The 20,304-nt window shown below is 33.2% G+C and overlaps 1 protein-coding gene across 1 annotated transcript in view; it reads left to right on the forward strand.

The window, feature by feature from the left end:
* The window catches only part of LOC144445836 (uncharacterized), a 36,695-nt gene extending 18,090 nt beyond the window's left edge, over positions 1-18,605 (forward strand). The window contains exons 13-24 of the mRNA XM_078135479.1: positions 526-665; positions 981-1,177; positions 1,345-1,428; positions 1,981-2,096; positions 3,225-3,340; positions 6,255-6,459; positions 11,567-11,774; positions 14,491-14,647; positions 14,958-15,131; positions 15,924-16,101; positions 16,560-16,667; positions 17,274-18,605. Coding sequence (XP_077991605.1) covers positions 526-665; positions 981-1,177; positions 1,345-1,428; positions 1,981-2,096; positions 3,225-3,340; positions 6,255-6,459; positions 11,567-11,774; positions 14,491-14,647; positions 14,958-15,131; positions 15,924-16,101; positions 16,560-16,667; positions 17,274-17,309 — 1,719 coding nt within the window. The 3' untranslated portion in view covers positions 17,310-18,605. The remainder of the gene's footprint in view (positions 1-525; positions 666-980; positions 1,178-1,344; positions 1,429-1,980; positions 2,097-3,224; positions 3,341-6,254; positions 6,460-11,566; positions 11,775-14,490; positions 14,648-14,957; positions 15,132-15,923; positions 16,102-16,559; positions 16,668-17,273) is intronic.
* The last annotated feature ends 1,699 nt before the right edge of the window (positions 18,606-20,304 follow it).

Consider the following 20,304-nt stretch of genomic DNA (forward strand, 5'->3'; position numbering starts at 1 on the left):
GTGTATGGCTATTTCATGTAGATACTCAAATTTTACCAACACATATTGACCTTGTGGTACCTGTTTTATGCTTGCTTGCTTGCTTGCTTGTGAGATGTGATGTGATGCAATGTGATGTGATGTGATATGATGTGATGTGATGTTATGCGATGCAATGCGATGCGATGTGAAGTAATGCAATGTGATGCGATGCAATGTGATGTGATACGGTGTGATGTGATGTGATATGATGTTATGCAATGCGATGTGATGTGATGTGATGTGATGTGATACGATGTGACACGATGTGATGTGATGTAATGTGATGTGATGTGACGCAATGTGATGTGTTATGATGCGATGCAGTGCAATGGGAAGTAATGTGGTGTAACTTGGTGACAAGACATCTACATTACATTATATTTTATATGAAACTTAAGCTTATGTGAATTTATTTTTTGTAGAGTAAAATATCTAATTTCAAATAGTTCATCCTATAGGAATATGTTCAACATTAACCTTTACTTTTGGCATGTCTTCATATAGCGATGGAAAGACTGGAGAACTGCTGAGTTGGAGAGAGATCTTGAATATTGCCATCCAAGGTGGCCACAAGAAAGGATATATTTAGAAAGAGAGATTAAAGAAATGGATGAAATGGCACCTAACTATTTCAGTGATAGTTGGTAAGTGATATATTATATCAGGTCAGGTCAGGTCAGGTCAGGTCAGGTTATGTCAGGTCAGGTCAGGTCATGTTATGATGTGTGCCACAACATAACATGTCTGATCACATCACAACATAAAATGTTGTCACATCACATTTCATCACATCATATCACATCATATATCATATCATGTCACATCAGACCACATCACATCACATCATATCACAATGTCACATCAACTCACATCATATCACATCACATCACATCACATCACATCATATCACATCACATCACATCACCAATTTACTAATTTCCTGTGCACTTTCTCTACAGGAATTATTTTGACTGGTTTGTGTATATTCTGCTGTTGTCCTGTACACTGCTACATGTAATAGACATTGCTGTTGATTCAGATGATGATGCAACAGGAGAAGACTTACTAAGTAAAGTTGTACACAGACTCTTTGCTATCACTATTATCTTTCTCTGGCTAAGGCTGATGAAAACCTGTCGTGCATTCCAGTCTTTAGGTAAGTAGGTTCAAGTTTTAAGTTAGTGCACCCTCTAGTGTTCAGTCAAGATTTTAGTTAGTACACCCTTTCATGTGTTTCCAAGTATATACAAATAGATACAAAGTTCCCCATGTGATTTGTATATTAAATCTTAATATGACCTTTCTTTTCATTTGATATTACAGGACCATTCATTGTAATGTTGGGTAAAATTATGATGGATGTTGTAAGATTTGGCTACTTGTACTTGGAATTCTGGGTGCCATATTGTAAGTATCATGATATTATTAAATACATGCTAAACTTAAAGTGGCCATATTGATGAGGATTGGGTATTTATTTTGGATTTTTCATTTATAAAACCTTTTTATTATCATAGCTTCATACTTGAAATCCATGTGAAACAACACAGACCAAGTCCTGGTTTGTAACTCAATACATTGTGAAAAAGGTAAAAATTTGTAAAAAAAAAAAAAAAAAAAAAAAAAAAGTTTGTTAATGTACATACAATAACAAACACTTTACACACTCATTTGCAATTTATTGAGAGACTTGGCATATGATTTACCAAGTAGGAAGCCATGATAAAATTATTTAATAAAAGAGAATCCAAAATGAATACCCAATTCTCATCCACATGGCCACTTTAAGAGAAATTAAGATACATTACCTTCTTATGGTTTCTCATCACATTTCTTGCATTCATAGTGTTGTTCAAAGCCCACACTCTCACATGTTTTACCACGACTGCAAAGAAGTATGTTGTTTTCAATGCCAGGAACATATTTTGTTGATATCAGTTGATATTGTTACTTCTGTAGGCTGTGCATTCTGGATGATATTTGGTGTAACTGGAGAAGTGAAAGGCATGGAAACATTCTATGGTGTGGCATACAGTTTATTCCGTATTACATTAGTTGATGAATATGACTATGATGTAAGTATGGCGTTAGAAAATTAAAAAAAATGGCAAAATTTAGGGTGTATTTCAGGTTATTTTTTATGTTGATAAGATACTATATGTAATAGATCACAGTGTTTTTGCTAATGACGGTAAGTAGGTAAAATCTACCGGGGTTCCAATGTCATTTTACTTGGGTTTCCAAACAAAATTATCACAGACTCTATGAGGAAACACTGCCATTTCTACCCCTTTCTCCGTTTCTGTTAATACCTGGGTTTCCCAACCTCAACAGAAACACTGGATCATGTCTATAGACACATTTATATTAAATATCTTGTTACAATGTAGTTTGAAACTGGAATTTTGCATCTTTACTGATAGAAATATCATTTAAATCAAAATGATGGTGGTTACTAATTGACTTACTGGTTTATTAATTTACTGATAGACAATTTGTCAAATTGATCAATTCCTTATCTGACAGACAGACAGGGAGCCTCATGCATATGGGTTGGTAGATATTTACTAGTATGGGTATGTCCCAACATGTACACGCATATATACTTACCCACTGTAGTGCCCTCTAATGATAGCCAAATTGTATTGTTCTGAGTCAAAATGAAAAAAAAAAACCCTGGCATTTCATGTAAATCACCACACAGTAAGAAATAGGGGAACACCAAATTTTGGTATGTCACTAGAAATGGTGTGCATCAGTGGCATGTCAAATTAGCTTAAAGGGCACATTGCTACCCACCTACCTACCTTACCCAACTCTACCTAACCTACCCTACCCACCCATCCAACCCCCCCACTCCACATACCTAAATAGATAGATGAATGGACAGCAAGAAAGAAATCACAGACAAAAAGACATATATATATATATATATATATATATATATATATATATATATATATATATATATATATATATATATATATATATATATATATATATATATATATAAAATAATTATATATATATATATATATGTATATATCTGTCTTAGCAGATTGATACTCACCGAGTAATATATAAGACATATATATTTAAATATATATATATAAAGACATATATATATATATATATATGTATATATATAGATCAAAATTAGACATCGACATATTCTCATATTTCTTTGTCTCTGTCTCCTCCAGGGAATGAAAGAGATAGATCCTATTATGGCAGACATCTTGTGTGGTACATTTCTTGCTGTGTCAGCAATTCTATGTCTAAACTTGATGATTGCATTACTCTCTGACACCTTCCAGAGGTAAGTACAGGTACTGTATTATTGAACAACAAGGCAAGCCATGCAATCCTGTGATAAGGTAATGTCTGGCTAAATGAAATCGTACCTGTACAGATGTGTGGTACAGTAATGCCTGACTAAATGAAATTCTACATGTACAGTCCTGTGCTACAGTAATGACTAGCTTAATGAATTAGAACCCATACCTTCCTGTAGTGTATTACAATGTGGCTAAATGAACTAGAATCCATATAGTCATCCTGTGATAAAGTTCAGTTAGTCTAAATAAACACCATACAGTCCTATGCTACAGTAATGCCTAGCTAAATGAATTAGAACCCTGGATACATTACTGTGGTGTATTACAATGTTGCTAAATGAACTAGAATCCATATAGTCGTCCTGTGATAAAGTTCAGTCGATCTAAATAAACACCATACAGTCCTATGGTACAGTGTAAATTGTGGCTAATTGTAGAATGTCGATTTTAAATGTGAATTAAGGGTGCTTACACCATTTGCTTCTAATGATAACATTTTGCCTGTGACAGGCATTCGTTATTTTGTTTGCATAATCCCTTGTATCATAATAATTTCACTAATCTCTGCACAATGGTTGTATTTGATGTTTGGCAACATAAACCCTGCACATTTTTGTAGTTAATATCTTGTACAGAAAGTACTTTATTGTCAGAACTATTTTATTTTTATAGAGTGATAAGTCGTCAAATGTCGGTATCAGCAAAATTGTCAAACGGCCACTACAGGTAAAATGTCTAATTAGAAGCAAAGCCAAATTGTGATCTGTAGTGAGTGCAGTGCACAGTAACTACTAATCTCAATATTGACACGGTCAGACCACCATATTAACCTGTCAATATAAAAAAATATTGTTGCAAGAATCAGGGAAACTTGTAATAATAATATTGTCAGATTAAAATCAGTGAATTTAGACTTAGCAATATTTAGTATATACTGACATGAATGAAATCCAAAGATACTGGGATTGTGGTGAATTGTGAATTAGAGTTTTCACTTCCTGGTTTATAGTTTATTATCTATAATTAAATGGGGATAACCACCCCACCCCCACCCCATCCCCACCCCTTGTCAGGCTCTCCACCTCTACATTACATTGATATTCTGTTCCATGCCACAGAAGTATATATCAAATGAGATTTTGTGTTTCAATTCATATTTAACAATGTAGTACCATTATGTGTGTAAGTAACCAGTATCAAGTACTAAATAAGTCTGTAAATAATGAAGGCTTATTCACTGTACATGTATATTTTAACTCTATAAACTTCTTAACATTTGTCAATTCAAAGTACATCTTTGTTTCTTTTTCTCTTTTTTTATGCAGTTATAAATGAAAGATTTTTGTTAGTTTTTGTAGGGAATCACCGCCATTAGGTCTTTTTGCAAACCCTGGTTATTTAGAGCTTAGAAAGATCATTTTGCATCGCTGTAGAACTGCAGGGAACTGTAGAACTTCATTCTTGTAAACCGGAGCTGTTATTTCTTCTGTGACACTGCAGAATGGCGGTGCATCTTGGACAGTGCTATAAAAGAGGATGTGGTTTACGATGCTGTTGAACTGTAGTGAACTGATTTCACAATGCATGTAGATACATAATTGTAACTAAACTAGGGAGTCAGATTTGGGATAGAAATAGAGTTAGAACGTGTACCGTAGGGCTACATTTACAGGACGGTGTTTTCAAATAAATAACACAATTAATTTGTTACTTTTTGCACCTACCATGAACAAGAAGATCTTGACACCAAAAATTCATATGAAAACCCAACAATTTTAAAACACTGCTGAAAGTGGATCATTTTCAGAAATTATCCATTGTCATTTGAAAATGGAATTCATGTAAATGGCTGAAAAGGCAAATTCATAAGCACATGTTTGACGTAACCATTGTGTTATTTTTGCACATATGTGTAATACTATGCAAAGCAGGATTGTTGTTTATTTGCTTCACCTCCACTATTTCTGTGTAAATAGTCAAAAATAAAACACATGAAAACAAGAGTAATATTATTGCTTTTTAGCTTTTTTATTTTAGAATATAGTCTGCCTAAAACACGGATTCTTACAACGGTTTGCCAAAATAAAATAGTATGAACACATTGCTGGGGACATAATATGTTTTTAATGAGAAAGGCAACATTAGAAGTAATTGGATATGAGATCCTTATCAAAAGCTGACCAGTTGTGTGCACTGAGTGACACAATAGCAGCACACACACACACACACACACACACACACACACACACACACACACACACACAGAGTCAGGTACTAAGATAAACACAGATTTAGATGTTGAGTAAAACTGTGTGTATCTTCATCAAAACTTCAGTTGCTCTGTGTATGACTTAGTACCTGACTGTGTGTGTACTGCCATTGTGTCACTCAGTGGAGATGACTGGTCAGATTTGATAAGGACCAATTACTTCTAATGTTGTCTCACTTACAAAAATATGTATGTGACTCAGCAAAGTCTTCATACTATTGAGCAAACCATTGTAACTCCGACAAGGCCTTGATGTTACAAGTCTCCTGTTAATGTAGTAAAACCATCACTGGAAAGAAATTGATTAAAAATGTTTGAGAAATGTGACAAGCATATCATCCCTTACGGAAAGTTCCTAAAAGATTATTCCTATAAGATCTTATAGTATTTTGGCCCCTTTCTTAAAGGAATACTTTACAATTCCTATAGGAATTAGTAATCTTGTAGAATAGTCCTAAAGGAATCTTTTAGGACAGTCCTGTAGGAATGATCCGTCCTATTCGAATATTATAGGTCTTATAGGAATCCTATAAGAATACTATAGACCATTTCCCTAAGGGATGTGATGAAATGTCAGCTTGAGGACATTTGTAAATAACATAATGTGATATGTTGTTTTATTTCAGAGTGTATGACAATGCCCAATCTAATGCTGCAATGCAACAAGCTGCTATTATCCTAGGTGTAGAGGACGGCTTGGGTGAGAAGAAAAGACGTAAATTCCAAACCTTTATATGGACACGTTGTGCACCAGAAGAACTATACTATGATGATGACTTAACTAGCCCAGGAGGAGAAGAAGATCTGAAGAAAGTTACTATCCAGATCAAAGTAAGATTAAAAAACGTCCCCCTGTGTGTACCATGTAATGGTATGATCTGTTACAATCTGATTAAAATCCGATGTAGATGTCGGCTAATCGTGCATTGCTATCTTACCATCGTTATTTAGCTTGAATTGACCTTCGTAGTACATGTTTACATTTTTTAGTCTGATCGCCTCCTCTACACGCTAAAAAATGTAAACATGTACTACGAAGGTCAATTCAAGCTAAATAACGATGGTAAGATAGCAATGCACGATTAGCCGACATCTACATCGGATTTTAATCAGATTGGGTCTGTTACAAATATCCCTACATGTACCATGACAATGGAATAGTCCATGTTAGAAATATCTGTATGTCTACCATGATAATGGAATAGTCTGTTAGAAATCTCCTTATGTCTACCATAACAATGGAATATTCCTTGTGAGAATACACTTAAAATCTAGTCTAAGAATATACTTTCAATAGAGACATTCTCTCTATGATATAATTGTCAACATTTGACATTTACAGTTCTTATCATCACAAATGAATATTTCAGCCCACTGTGAAATCTCATAATCATATACATACAACATTGTATCTAACATACCAATGCTTCATTGCTTAAATCGTCACTTGTGTGTTTTCATAGCAGTGTCTCAGATTTGAACATTTTCATACATACACAATCTGTTTCATTGAGTTAGCCATGGTTCAATAGTATCAATTAAAACCAAATTATATTGTTGGAAATTCTTTTTTAACATGTACAGATGTGTCAGTGTTTACACATTTGTCATAAATGAATTTTGATTTGTGAATGAACCAATCAATCAATCAATCAATCAATGAACCAGTCAATCAATCAATCAATCAATCAATGAACCAACCAACCAATCAATCAATCAGTCAGTCAGTCAATCAATGAAGTAATCAATCAATCAATCAATCAATCAATCAATCATGACATTGCTGATTTCAATGTGATTTGCAGATTACATTTAAATCAGTTAATTATATCCTACAATGATACAATCAAATATATGTTCTTTGATAAACAGATCAGTCACCTGTAATTACACCAATTGCAATAAATGTGTTGTTATTTTACTATTTGATATGTTTTGACAAAAACAGTGACAGATGGCACCTGTTCACATCTTAGGTAGTAAACTGAGATGGGTCAGTGAAAGCTGAACGTTAAAGATATTAAGGCTAAGCTGAGATTTGAATTTTACCATCAGTATTGTTGTTACAGTCTCACAAGTGAAAGTACATGTCAATTTTCTGCTGACACAACGAAAAATAATAATCTGGCTTAAGCCTTGCGGGGACATCTGTTAAACTTTTCTGTAAAGACGCTTATGGTTTTACAGCTATGTTTTTTTTAGCAACGAGGATTTACACACCCACTGTTATTTTTTAAAGCAAACAAGTTAAACAGATCATTAACTATCACTGTCTTTGAGTACTTAATCTGTTGAACAGAGCTCTTGTTGGACATGCGTTATCATCAGATAACACTACATTTTAGTAATCGGTGTAATTATATAAGTAAATAGCAGGCATTATCATTAAAAAGCTATCATTTTTGTCACCATCCATATGCTTTTGTTGTTGTTATTTTTTTCTGAATAGGAACAACTTGATGAAATGAAGATAGAGCTCTATGACCATTTAGGAGTTAGCAGATCCAGGGTTAGTTGTTGGTGTTGCTATGACAACATGTGATTATTAATCCATGATGCTGTTCAGTGTCAGATGTATAATGTTCAACCCTATGTTATTAACATTCCATAGTTCCCCTTTTTTTCCATATGTGAAGTCACAGTGTAAGAATGAAAGTCTGCTGTAGACATAATGGTGATCGCCTTTCAAATAGCACCATCAGCCAAAATAGTATCAGTATCACCTTACTTTGTATTTGCAGCAGACAATATTTTGAACACTTGATGGCGCTGTTTATTTGTGTTTTGCCTCTTAACCTGTCATTCTTTTCTATACAAAATTTAAAGTAGAAATGTCAATAATGTTTTCAGTTTTCAAAAATTTCCAAATTTATGCCCCCAAAATTTAGCAGATTTATACCTCAACCATACATACTGTAGTGCTTGTTTAAATATTGGAAGTTACACTGTTACAGCCAGCAAACGTGTGTAATGTGTACCATGTAGTGTTATTGTGAAGAATTGAACTAATGTAATTGTTATTAACTTGTATGTTTGTATATGTGCCAAATCATTTCTCTACTCACCACACAATTGCAAACTTCATGTAGAGCAAGCTTGTCATGCACCATAACATTTGCATTGCACTATGCATATCATCACCACAGTATACTCAATGTAATGTAGTATTTCTCCTAACAGATTGCTGTACAATGGGTTGCTATGAATTGTCTGGACACACTTGCCATAATAACACAGACACTGTATTAGCTGTTGTATTTACAGCGAAAACAGGCAATGTTTGCCTTAAGGCCAGGCTATATGTAACATATATATTTACAATCAGAGTTTATCATTTGAAGTTTTTGGTTGTTGTTTTTACTTGATAGATAACAACCAACACTTTTACTGCTGAACATGGCATGATTGTTATTGAGGGGAATGTAGAGTTGAATGAGCGTAAACAAACTGCTCTCTTCAATCACAATCCTGCTGTGTTCAGTATTAAAAGTGTTCAATCTCAACTTGCCAAATGGTCAGCTGTGATCATTAAATGTATATGTTATGTACAGTCTTCTGGCAAACACTCACTGTTTTGGCCGTAAACCATCAATGCTCTAGTGTACTCACTATGAGGGAACTCACTAAAATTTGCAATCAAAGTAATGACACTAGTCATTACTGCATGTTACAAATTAAACAATTTCTGCACATGTTGATTAAAACCATGTCAGTATCTGACAATTTTTGGCTGTAGTGACATTTGCCTTGATACTATGCTGAGTTCTCCTGGTGATGCATGCATGAGCACTTTCTAATAGAGTGAAAACTCTACTATTAATCACAATATGTCAGACTCTTACAAACAGGGCACTTCAAAACAATCCATTATAGCCAGGTAGACCACCACATACATGTATGAATAATAGGGTAATAACAGATAGTGTTTATAAAACACAACAAAAACACTAAAATCATGACTGTTTGATCGCCGTTAATTTTCTCATAACCACATTCAAAGTAGTCGTTAAGATACGTCATGTCAGGGTGCCCTCACACCTCAGTCTACCATCACTCACCATTGAGGGCAGTATGACATGAGAGATGATGTATCTTACAATCTACCATTTTGGTTGTTGTGGTATGTGCAAATAGCTTAATTACTGAACAAAGTGAAAGAGACAAAAATTAGATTTTCGAACAAACAACACTGGGATTGTCTGTTATTCAACCCTATTATTGTACTGTATATGTATATCCCCTGAACATGCCATATTCTGTTTATTACCAAAATTGCGACCATTTCATGGATAAACATCACAAGAGGGCACCCAAGGTTTGGCAAAATTTAGGGCCAAACTTTTTATTATGCTGCTGATAGCAGTGCATGAAGCAGTTAATAAAATATGAGTAAAGAAACTGTGTGTTCTTATAAAGAGCATTACAGTAGTGGGTTGATTATTGGTAGTCACTAATAAACAGTATGTACAGCAGGAACAACACAAAAAAATAATGTTTACTTCATGTCAGATGTGTTTATGCTACAATACCCAACTATTCTGACTCACTTCTGGCCTCAGAAAATGGCTAATGAACTGCACCCCTAGTGGCCAAACTATAAAATCTTTTGTCTTTCCTGAAAATTGAATATGGCATATTTGACTTGATATATGTAAAAATATGTAGAATTCTAAATCTGCAGCTCACTATATTAATTACTATAAATTCAATTTTCTATTTTCAATCTTATTATTTCAATCACTTGAATTTTATATACACCAGCCAAGAAAATATCCACTTGCAGAGGTAATTTACACAATACACAGATGTATGCATGCAGGCAAACAACTAACATGGATTTAATGTGTGGTTACAGGTTAACATAGATTGTTATGTAGTATGGTTTTATGTCAAGAATTACTAAACTGTATTTAACCATATTTGTACCTTTGGAATATAGTGTATGTCCCTGTATTTTCAAACAGTGAATAAGGTTGTTTGTGACTCTTTTCTGGTACTTTTTCTAGTATTCGTTCAATGTACATATACTTTATGCATAAACACACTAACCAAGATAGTAGAGCTTTATGGGTATTCTTAAGCTATCAAAGTCTGATTGAAAATGTAAACTATTACAACTAGGCTCAGACAAACACCCACCCCCCCCACCCCCCACCCCCACCCCCCTTACACAAGATCAACACTTTCAGAAAATTCATCTCGATCATAAAAAGGATACACAGTTGCTCATATTTTTATCATTTTTTCACTGGTCCTTCACAAAAAAAACCACCATTATTTTCAGTTGCTAAGATTGAATCAAATTGTAAGGCCCTCGCTAAAGTGTAGAAATAACCCCACCATACATTACACTACCACAGTCATGCAACTGTAACAAAATCAACGTCCAACAATGAATTCACTGTTTGACCTCCTTCCTGTCACATACAAAATCTAATTTATGTTTTTATCAGACTTCAATAACTCGAGGAAACCCTGTGTTATCTTCAATCTACATGTATGTTATTAATTTCGTTTTCCTACCTTTTCTTTAAACAGAGAAATTCTCTTCTCTTTCAGATCTCTTTATCTTGTAGTGCTTTGTGTTCTTCTTTCTGTGTGTTTGTTTCTCTGTTTCTGTTTTAATAAGTCACTTTATAACAATGTTATGTTTTGTTTAAATTCTTGTTTCCTGGAATAGCATTTTACCTCAAACAAAAGGGGCTAATTACCAACTTGTTTTCACATTTGCTTATAATGCATGTGTAGGACACATGTTGAAGAAGTCATGATGTCAACCAAAAAAAATTGACTTGTTGGTATTTGGTGACATACCTAGGTGGTAAAACTCTATTTCAGATTATGAGAATTGATGAATAAATGTTCATTGAAAGTTGTATACTGACTTTTAACCAGTGCCAAGTTTCAAACTCACCAATTTCTTTTTCGTGGTTTTCAGGATGAACTTGATGAAATGAATGCAGCTTTGAAATCTAGTAGAATCACATCAAGTGGAACAGAATCCAATATTAGAGATGAAATGGACAGTCTTAGACATGAAATAGATAAGATCAAATCTACTCAAGACAAAGCATTTGAAGACATTAGACGAGACTTTGGCAATGTGATCAGTTTGTTACAAATTATGTTAAAAAGACAAGGCAAAGGTAAGACAACAGGTTAAATAAAGATCAAGTTCTCATTTGTATCTGGTAGTGCTCATTAAATATTCGACATCAAGACACTTTCTGTCATGCGATTGACATAAAGTCATTTATTATTTCACAGCTTGTTTTATGAATGATTATATGTGTAACTACATTGTGTGTGAACCTAATACACCAATCACATTGACTCATTATATATATGCGGGAAACTTTACCAGGAACACATTAACAGAACATTTTTTACGAATGAAAACTTTTACTTCAACTGACAGAGTATAAGATATTCAAAAATGATTTATAATAAAATATTAATTAGATGCTAGAAAAATGATATCATTAACATTGATGTTATAAAATTAAAAAATAGTTATGTCTTTTGCAAGGGGCAATGTTTTCACTGTCTTAATTAGTCTTGGTAAATATGTCATGTACCGTCAACTTTAATTTGAATACCTGGTTATGACAATTTTAGTACAAAACAATATCGCTTGAAGCTTTGATTGATGTAGTAGACTATTGTGCTCAGTTATAACGTATATGTGTAATCAATACTTCATATCTGTTGTATGGTGACTGTTAGACCGAGAAAATATCTCATGCAATGTCAATTTTAATTATAATTTCAAGTTTTAAAACAATACAATAACCATTTTGAGTTATATCTGTAATCAGTACTACATAACTTTACTATGGCAAGGTGACTGTTAGACCAAGTAAATATCTCATGCAATGTCATTTTAAAATAATTCCAGGTTATGACAATTTTAAAACAATACAATAACTATTTTGAGTTAAATGTGTGATCAATACTACATATCTTTACTATGGCAAGGTGACTGTTAGATCAAGTAAATATCTCATGCAATGTCATTTTAAAATAATTCCAGGTTATGACAATTTTAAAACAATACAATAACTATTTTGAGTTAAATGTGTGATCAATACTATTACTGCATATCTTTACTATGGCAAGGTGACTGTTAGACCAAGTAAATATCTCATTCCATGTCAATTTATTATTTATAATGTTAATTTTAATATTTGTCCTATATTCATAATGCAAAACAATATCTATGTAGCAAGCTATTGTGTCAGCTACGGTGTGCATGTACTTAATAAAGATTAACTAGTTGCTTAGCAACTAAACAAAACATTGTAGGTGGTGTAGTGTCCACAGTGCGTAGGTTAAGGGGGCCAATGGCAATAATCCAAGCAGTTGGGTCAGTGATATTTTCGGCTCTCCTAATTAAAATAAAGGCTATTCCCTACTACAGTAGAGTGTATCTACATGTAAACTGACAGTCTAGAATGACCTCGCAAAAGATAGCTGACGCCAGCCCTAATGACCTTTGCCCCTGTCATGTGAACCTCTGTTGACCTACTGTGTATTTTATTTGCTCCTTAGCTTTATGTTATTTTCAAACCTATGATGTATTTCAATGTAGACGGATAGTTTTGTACATGTACATGTAGTGCATTATTGTAGTCAGAACATCATGAAATCTTCAGATGAGTTCAAAATAGTTATTCCAGATGTCAAGTTCAGGTTGTCTGTCTTTCCAAGTAGGTAATTCTGTTCCTTTAAATTTCATTTTGATATACTGTAAATTGGTAACCAGTCGTTGAATTTGAATATTTTTTTATTTCCTGACGTGTTCACTGATGCATCTAATTGACTATCAGTTGTAACATAGTGAATTCTGCATAATGAGGCTTGAATTTATCAACTTGTTAGTTCATGAAATGTACATATGCTGTTAAGCAAAATAACATTAAATTGATATGATGCATTTATATCAGATCTGTTTCATTAATTAGTGTCAATGTCCAATTTGTTAGTTAGTGAAATTAGCATACACATATACCATTAGATAGATAACATTGGCAGAATTAAATGTTGTTAGTTCCTGTTGTGTTCACTGACAATGCATCGTAATATGCCTATCATTAGCAATATCATAATATATTTTGAATTCTGCTGTCTGCTTAATTAGGCGTCACATTAATGTCATATAGTTTATAGTGAAATTTTATCTCATTTTACATTGATTAAAATTGACTAAATTTAATGTTTGTATTTCATGTTGTATTCAATGACAATACATCTTAATAATATGTCTATCATTAGTAATATAATATAGGCTGAATTCTGCATAATTAGGTTTCAGTATGCCGGATTTTTTAATCAACTGCAATACACTAAATAAATGGCAAGTAAATGATTGATAGACAGCTTGTAATATTTTATAATCGTAATCTCTCTATCTGGTACAGTTTTCAGAAAAAAATGCTATTTTGAATATATTATATATTAGATATTTTATCTAAAATTGGTAGCGTTCGCCAAAAAAAACAAACTATATAGCACCGTTTGCATTCCCATCAAACTTGATTATTTGCAAGTTATTTTGTTTTACTTGAAATATACCAGCACTTTGACTGTCTACTTTTACACAGTATGGTTGTTATTTTTGAGGGGGTCTAAAAAGCTAGATTAACGTAAACAAAACTGTTTTCCCAATCAGAATCCTGCTGTGTTCAAGCAGTAAAAGTACTTGTAACTAGCAAATATAATAACGAACTCAACTTGCCAAATGATCGGCTTTATGTTCTGTACAGTCTTCTCGCAAACAATTCCTATTGTAAATGTATTTATTATTATGTAATTCTAAGATTTATTACTTATTTTTATTATTTTTTAATTTCTTGATTTTAGGTGGCAGAGGAGGAAATTGGGGAAAACTAGGTCGTGGCCATGGCAATGACCCTGATGATGATAGTGGTGGTCAATATCCAATGACTACACAGACACTAGATGATATTAATTTACAGAGAGACTACACTGCATTATTACTTGCTCAGGAGGCTGACAGGTGTGTTACTTATACAATATCATTTCAAACTAGTAAATGATGTATTTTTAGTAATAGTCAGCATGGTTATTCAGGTGTTGTTGTGTTTGTAAACTATCACTGTCAGTATCCATCTCATTGTATACCAGCTCCTTGTCTCTGTTAAGTGACGGGCGTTGCTGAAGTGAAGAAGGCCAAGTGATTTAGCCAAAATATACAGTCAGAGTAATTATTTATGCTCTGTGTTCAGAATTAATACAAAATATTATTTCAGAATAAATTAAGGAAACAATGTTTTTGGTTGTTGTCATATGTTATTGGTTCTGTGTAGTTCTAGAGTAAGAGGAAAAGGTAAAGGACACAAGATGGCTTCCCAACCGTTGTTGGATACAGGAATACCTCCAAATTATGACTACACAGCCACAGCTGGATTCCCACCACAAGCCCCACCTAGACCAGGTACATTAAAGAAATCTACATTTAATGAAGGGGACTACAAAGACCAGTGAGTATTAGTTTTATACCATCTTAATCCGGACAATAGGGAACTTGCAAACCCACCATGTTGAATGTTGGGAAATGTGATAATAAATAGTAATCAATTAGTATTGTAAACAATGTTGATACATTGATTGTAACCATAAATAATCAATTCATAGTTACCCTGACAATTGTGAGAGGTTAATTTTATCAGTAGCTCCAGATTAGGTATTACAATAACCACAGATGATCCCATAGTCCTTTGCATCTGAGCATGCTCAGTCTGGTTTGCAAGTTCCCTATTGACTACTGTGGTTTTGTTTGAATGTGACTGCATGTGTATGTTAATAAGATGACAGGACCCCATGACATGAGAGTACAAGTGGGGCATACTCAGGGTATTGAATGAATGATTGCAATGGAGTGAAAGTGCAGCAGAAAACACTTCAAGCCTGATTGCCAGTGTGGATATTCAGGGGTATTTGCATTATGATTGCAATGTTCTGCTACAGAGAACACTACAGTCACTGATGCAAATACCCTGAGTATACCACACATGCACTCATGTTTATGGTGTTTTGTCATATTAATGTCGTCACAGTGTACATTCTCCCAAGAAATTAAGGATCAAAGTATAAAAGAGTGTACAATTATCTCAGGGGTAATAAATTATCCAGTGGTTTTTACACAGTCTGAAATTTGGACAGTACTGTTTAATTGTCTATGAATGAATGCTTAGGCTGAGGAAACATAGATGTTACAGAGAATGAATAGAATTCAGTAGAACTGATTGGTTTTTGTTTTACCTCATTTACAGACTGGTTAAATACAGACAGGATAGTGAAATAAAGAGAAAGAAGCGACGAGGTCAAGAGGAATATTTAAAGAGTAAACAAGAAGAAGGAGGTAGACCAATAACTGGATTGACAAGTATGGAACTTCCTGGCGTCATTTCAGATCAGGATGGTACTAGGTACAGGACAGAGCCCCCAGTGGTGAGTCTGAGCATATATCATGTTTGATATCTAATCTTAGTAGGGCAGCGCAAGGTCAAAGTGCAAAACAGAGCCCCCCAGTGGCCAATCTATGCATACCTGTGATAACTAATTTTAGTGGAACTGAATATTATAGGTCAAACAGTCATGTGTTCCTTAGAAATTGGTGAATTATTGGTGATTCAAACTTTGACACACACATATTGAGTATTAAATGCAAAACTTATGACTTAGATGCATAGAACGACTAATAAGGTATAAACCCTGTATTTTCTGTTCGAACTCATGCAACTTGGCTTGTCCATGCTATAAAATTAATAATTTTAGAGTACCAGTATTTGGGATATCTTATCCTCAATACATGAATATATGTTGTGTCACCAGTTTCGGTAGTTTGCATGTATACATGTGAAGTGATGTAATAATCTGTATGGTTGTCTATTTGTGTCTGTACATAGGAACAATACACTGACCAAGATGAACTTGTAATACATATGAGTGAGATGGGTACATCATCTCCAAGGGAAAACTTAGCATCATCTATTATTGTGAAACCCAATGTATTGGTAAGTAATGGCAAAATGTTTATACGGCACGACAAGTGACTACATGTATATAAACAACTCTAATATATTCACAAGGTACCATCTACTTGATTTGTAGATTTCTAAAATGGGCAACTGAAAATAGATGTTGTTAACATATATAGGATACATTTACAAGATATAAACACAGTAGAATAAGACAGAAATATATGCTGATGGCATTTTTAACAGTATATATCTGGTATTTATATAAAAAATCACACACGCTGAAATGTAGAACATTTTTATGGTGTGTGAATTTGTCATTTTTGAAAACCCCATACTAGGCTTCTGACACTATTTTGTCAAATTAATTGCTGATGTCACCCAATATTATTGATGTAAGGAACAATTTATTCAGATTATGCATAGTTATTTTCATTTACCTTCAATGTTACCTGTGAATGTCAGGATACATATTCATGTATGACCGATCTTTGGTGAGTGTGACACTAATGTTATGATAAGTACTAACTGAATGAAGTTAGCCCAAGACATATGAGTACTGGACATTTAAGAGTGACTTATACAAGGACGTGAAATTAAAAACTAACAGTAATATTTCTTGTCTTATTCTGTTTATTACAGTTATCAGATGAGACTCCAGATACATCAGAAGCCTAGATATGAAAATGGAGAAGATCTGTCCAGTACTAATAGATGTTACTCTCCAATATTTGTTTTTGTTTATCCAAGGAAAATATGAGTGACCTAAGGGCCTTCGTCTTGCGACTTGTAGTGACAACACTTAAGTCACAAGTATTTTCCAGCTGAATGAAGAAATATATTGGGGAAATAATATAATGATACTATCGCCAGTAATGTTTTTAAAAGATCGAGGAAAGTAATGGCATTTTTAAGCATTTTGACTCAGATTGCATTTTCATGACAGAAACTCATGTTGTCGTGACGTAGAACGACCAGAGTATGTATGTCATATTTTTTGTTGAACCTGGCTCGTGCTTTATACCGTAGGTATAAAATCTTAAAATTGTACTTATTTTAAAGGCCCACTTAGGATTAGTATTGAAATCTAGGTGTGAAAACTGGCTGTTTGGTAGGGCTGGTCCAGAAATGGTCCCTAAGAAAAGAATCATGTAATCTTTATATAATATTAATGGAATGACCCGGGATTGAAACATAGGAATTTAAGAAGTACTACTGTAACATTAATTGTAATGTACTTAAGGACCACTCTGATGAAATACAAATGTAGATAAATAAATAGTATTTCATAAGAACTGAATAATAAGCCTCATTTCTACAGAGAAGTGATTGTCCATGTTAAAGTTTAAATGAACTTTGAGCTAAGAGAACTTCTTCAGAATAGGCTTCTTAGCTCTTATCATCCTTTTCCACAAAAATATTTGCGAGAGGATGAGAAGGATACCCCTGGTAACATATTTTTTAGTGTAGGAAATATGTTATGTACATGTAGATGAAATTTGAGACTAAATGAGACCATCTAACTAATAAGGTATGCATGTAGAAAGACTTCAAAATACCTTAGATTATGTGTTGGCAATAAGTATTTACACATGGCCGTCCAGTCTGTTATTTTACAGGAAGTATATCCCTCCACAAATAATGTTGTATAGAAAAGAATCTTGATAATATGTAGACTTACAAGTCCTAATCCAGGCTGTTATTTTACAAAGAATGTACCCATTCACAAGTAAAGTTGTACAGAAAAGAGAATTTGTCAATTTACAAGTCTTATCAGATCATATGGATTACTATTTATTGATAAAAATTGTTCACAATTACCAGGGTAGTAAAGAAAATATTCTCATTTGCATAAAGTAGTAAAATCAATGACATTTGCATAAATATTTAGAATCATTGCCATTTTGCATAAATTAGTTGAATCATTGCATAAATTAGTGGAATAAATGGCATTTTGCATAAATTAGTAGAATCATCATTTTGCATAAATTAGTAGAATCATTGTCAATGCTCAAATTAGTACAAATCAATGACATTTGCATAAATTAGTAAATCAGTGTCATTTGATTTTATGAATAAAATCAATGCAATTGAAAATTCCACATCTTTGTTGAATTCAAGATTAAATTCTACTTCCAAGCTGACAAAAACAGAATTGTTCATAGATAATGATAAATGTATTTAGGATATTGCACTGCAATCAGTATGGCTATGATTGTGATTTGCCAAAACAGAATCAAGATTAAAATATTCAAATGTTAACAAATTCTTTATTTTTGAATAACTAACACATTTGCATATTGTGTAGAATAATGGCAATTGTAAATAATTGAAGACTATATGTATATTTTGTATTCATAAGTGACCATCTGAAATCAGTTTTTTCGTGAACATAAAATTATTTACCCCAGAATTACTCAACAGTGTAAAAAGAATTTAATGTAAATAGCAAGGATAGGAATGATTTTATAAATGCATTTAAGAGCTTCATATGATGAAGAATTAGTAATTGGATTATTTGCTTTTCAAGGTGTCCAGCTGATGTGCAAAGAGAGTTAAATTTTGATAGTAATAAATGAACACAACACACAATCAGCTTTATAAAAAGGAAAGATAACATAATTAGAGAAGCTCAAGAGGTATTACCCTGGTAATTGAGCCTTCAGTTTACTATTAAGATAGACACAGACTAAAACTATTGTCACAACATGTTGATACAATAGTGATAAGCTATTGAATGGACATTGGTTTAATTATAGTCTCAGTAGGGAGGCATCCTCAGAGAACTTTTAGTGTACTGTTTTGGGACTTCCAATGTTTACACTGTGTTGATCACAGGGTGATTAGAATCACACAACAGAGGAACCGCTATCATCCACTTGTGTAATCTACTACATTGAAGAACAATAGATTTAGTTTGTATCTATCTTAGTAAACCAAAGGCTCAACTTACAGTTGTAACTAGATTTCTGGCTAATAGTGAAATAATAGTTTACTTTGCAAGTAAACATCAACAATAGTGTAATATGTCATGTTAGGTCAATACTTTAACACTTTTTTCCAACTCATGGTAATATGAAGTGTACTTTTACAATGACTGGAAATTTGTAAACTTGAACTTTAGTATTGTAGGAGAAATGTAGAAGTACAATAAATATACAAAGTCTCATTATGCCAAATTTTACGTTACACATTTTTCGGTGACTGCATTTTGTATATTCATACTGTATATTGTAAATATTTTGATACCAAATTTGATAAATTTGTAATATTTTGAGGAAATAATAGTTTTAAAGCAAATTACTTAGGAAGTGATGTAACAACATCAAGTCAACTTTTCCATTTTCAACATTACTCGTATGGATGTGTAAATTTTACTTAGTTGGAGGATATCAGTATGCAGTGAATTTTAGTTAGGTAACTTGTTTTTAAGTTTTGAAAACTTCATACATGTTGTTGATTAATGCGTGTAGTGGTCTGTGTTACAACAAAGTGCTTACATGTATAATATCTTTTAGTAATACAAGTAACATACACACACACACAAAAATATATATATACATATGTGCATATGTATGTCCGTCATCATTCTATGCATGTGTGTGTGTGTGTGTGTGTGTGTGTGTGTGTGTGTGTGTGTGTGTGTGTGTGCGTGCACATACATCTATGCATG

The sequence above is a fragment of the Glandiceps talaboti genome, chromosome 14 (genome assembly GCF_964340395.1).
Source record: "Glandiceps talaboti chromosome 14, keGlaTala1.1, whole genome shotgun sequence".
NCBI lineage: Eukaryota > Metazoa > Hemichordata > Enteropneusta > Spengelidae > Glandiceps > Glandiceps talaboti.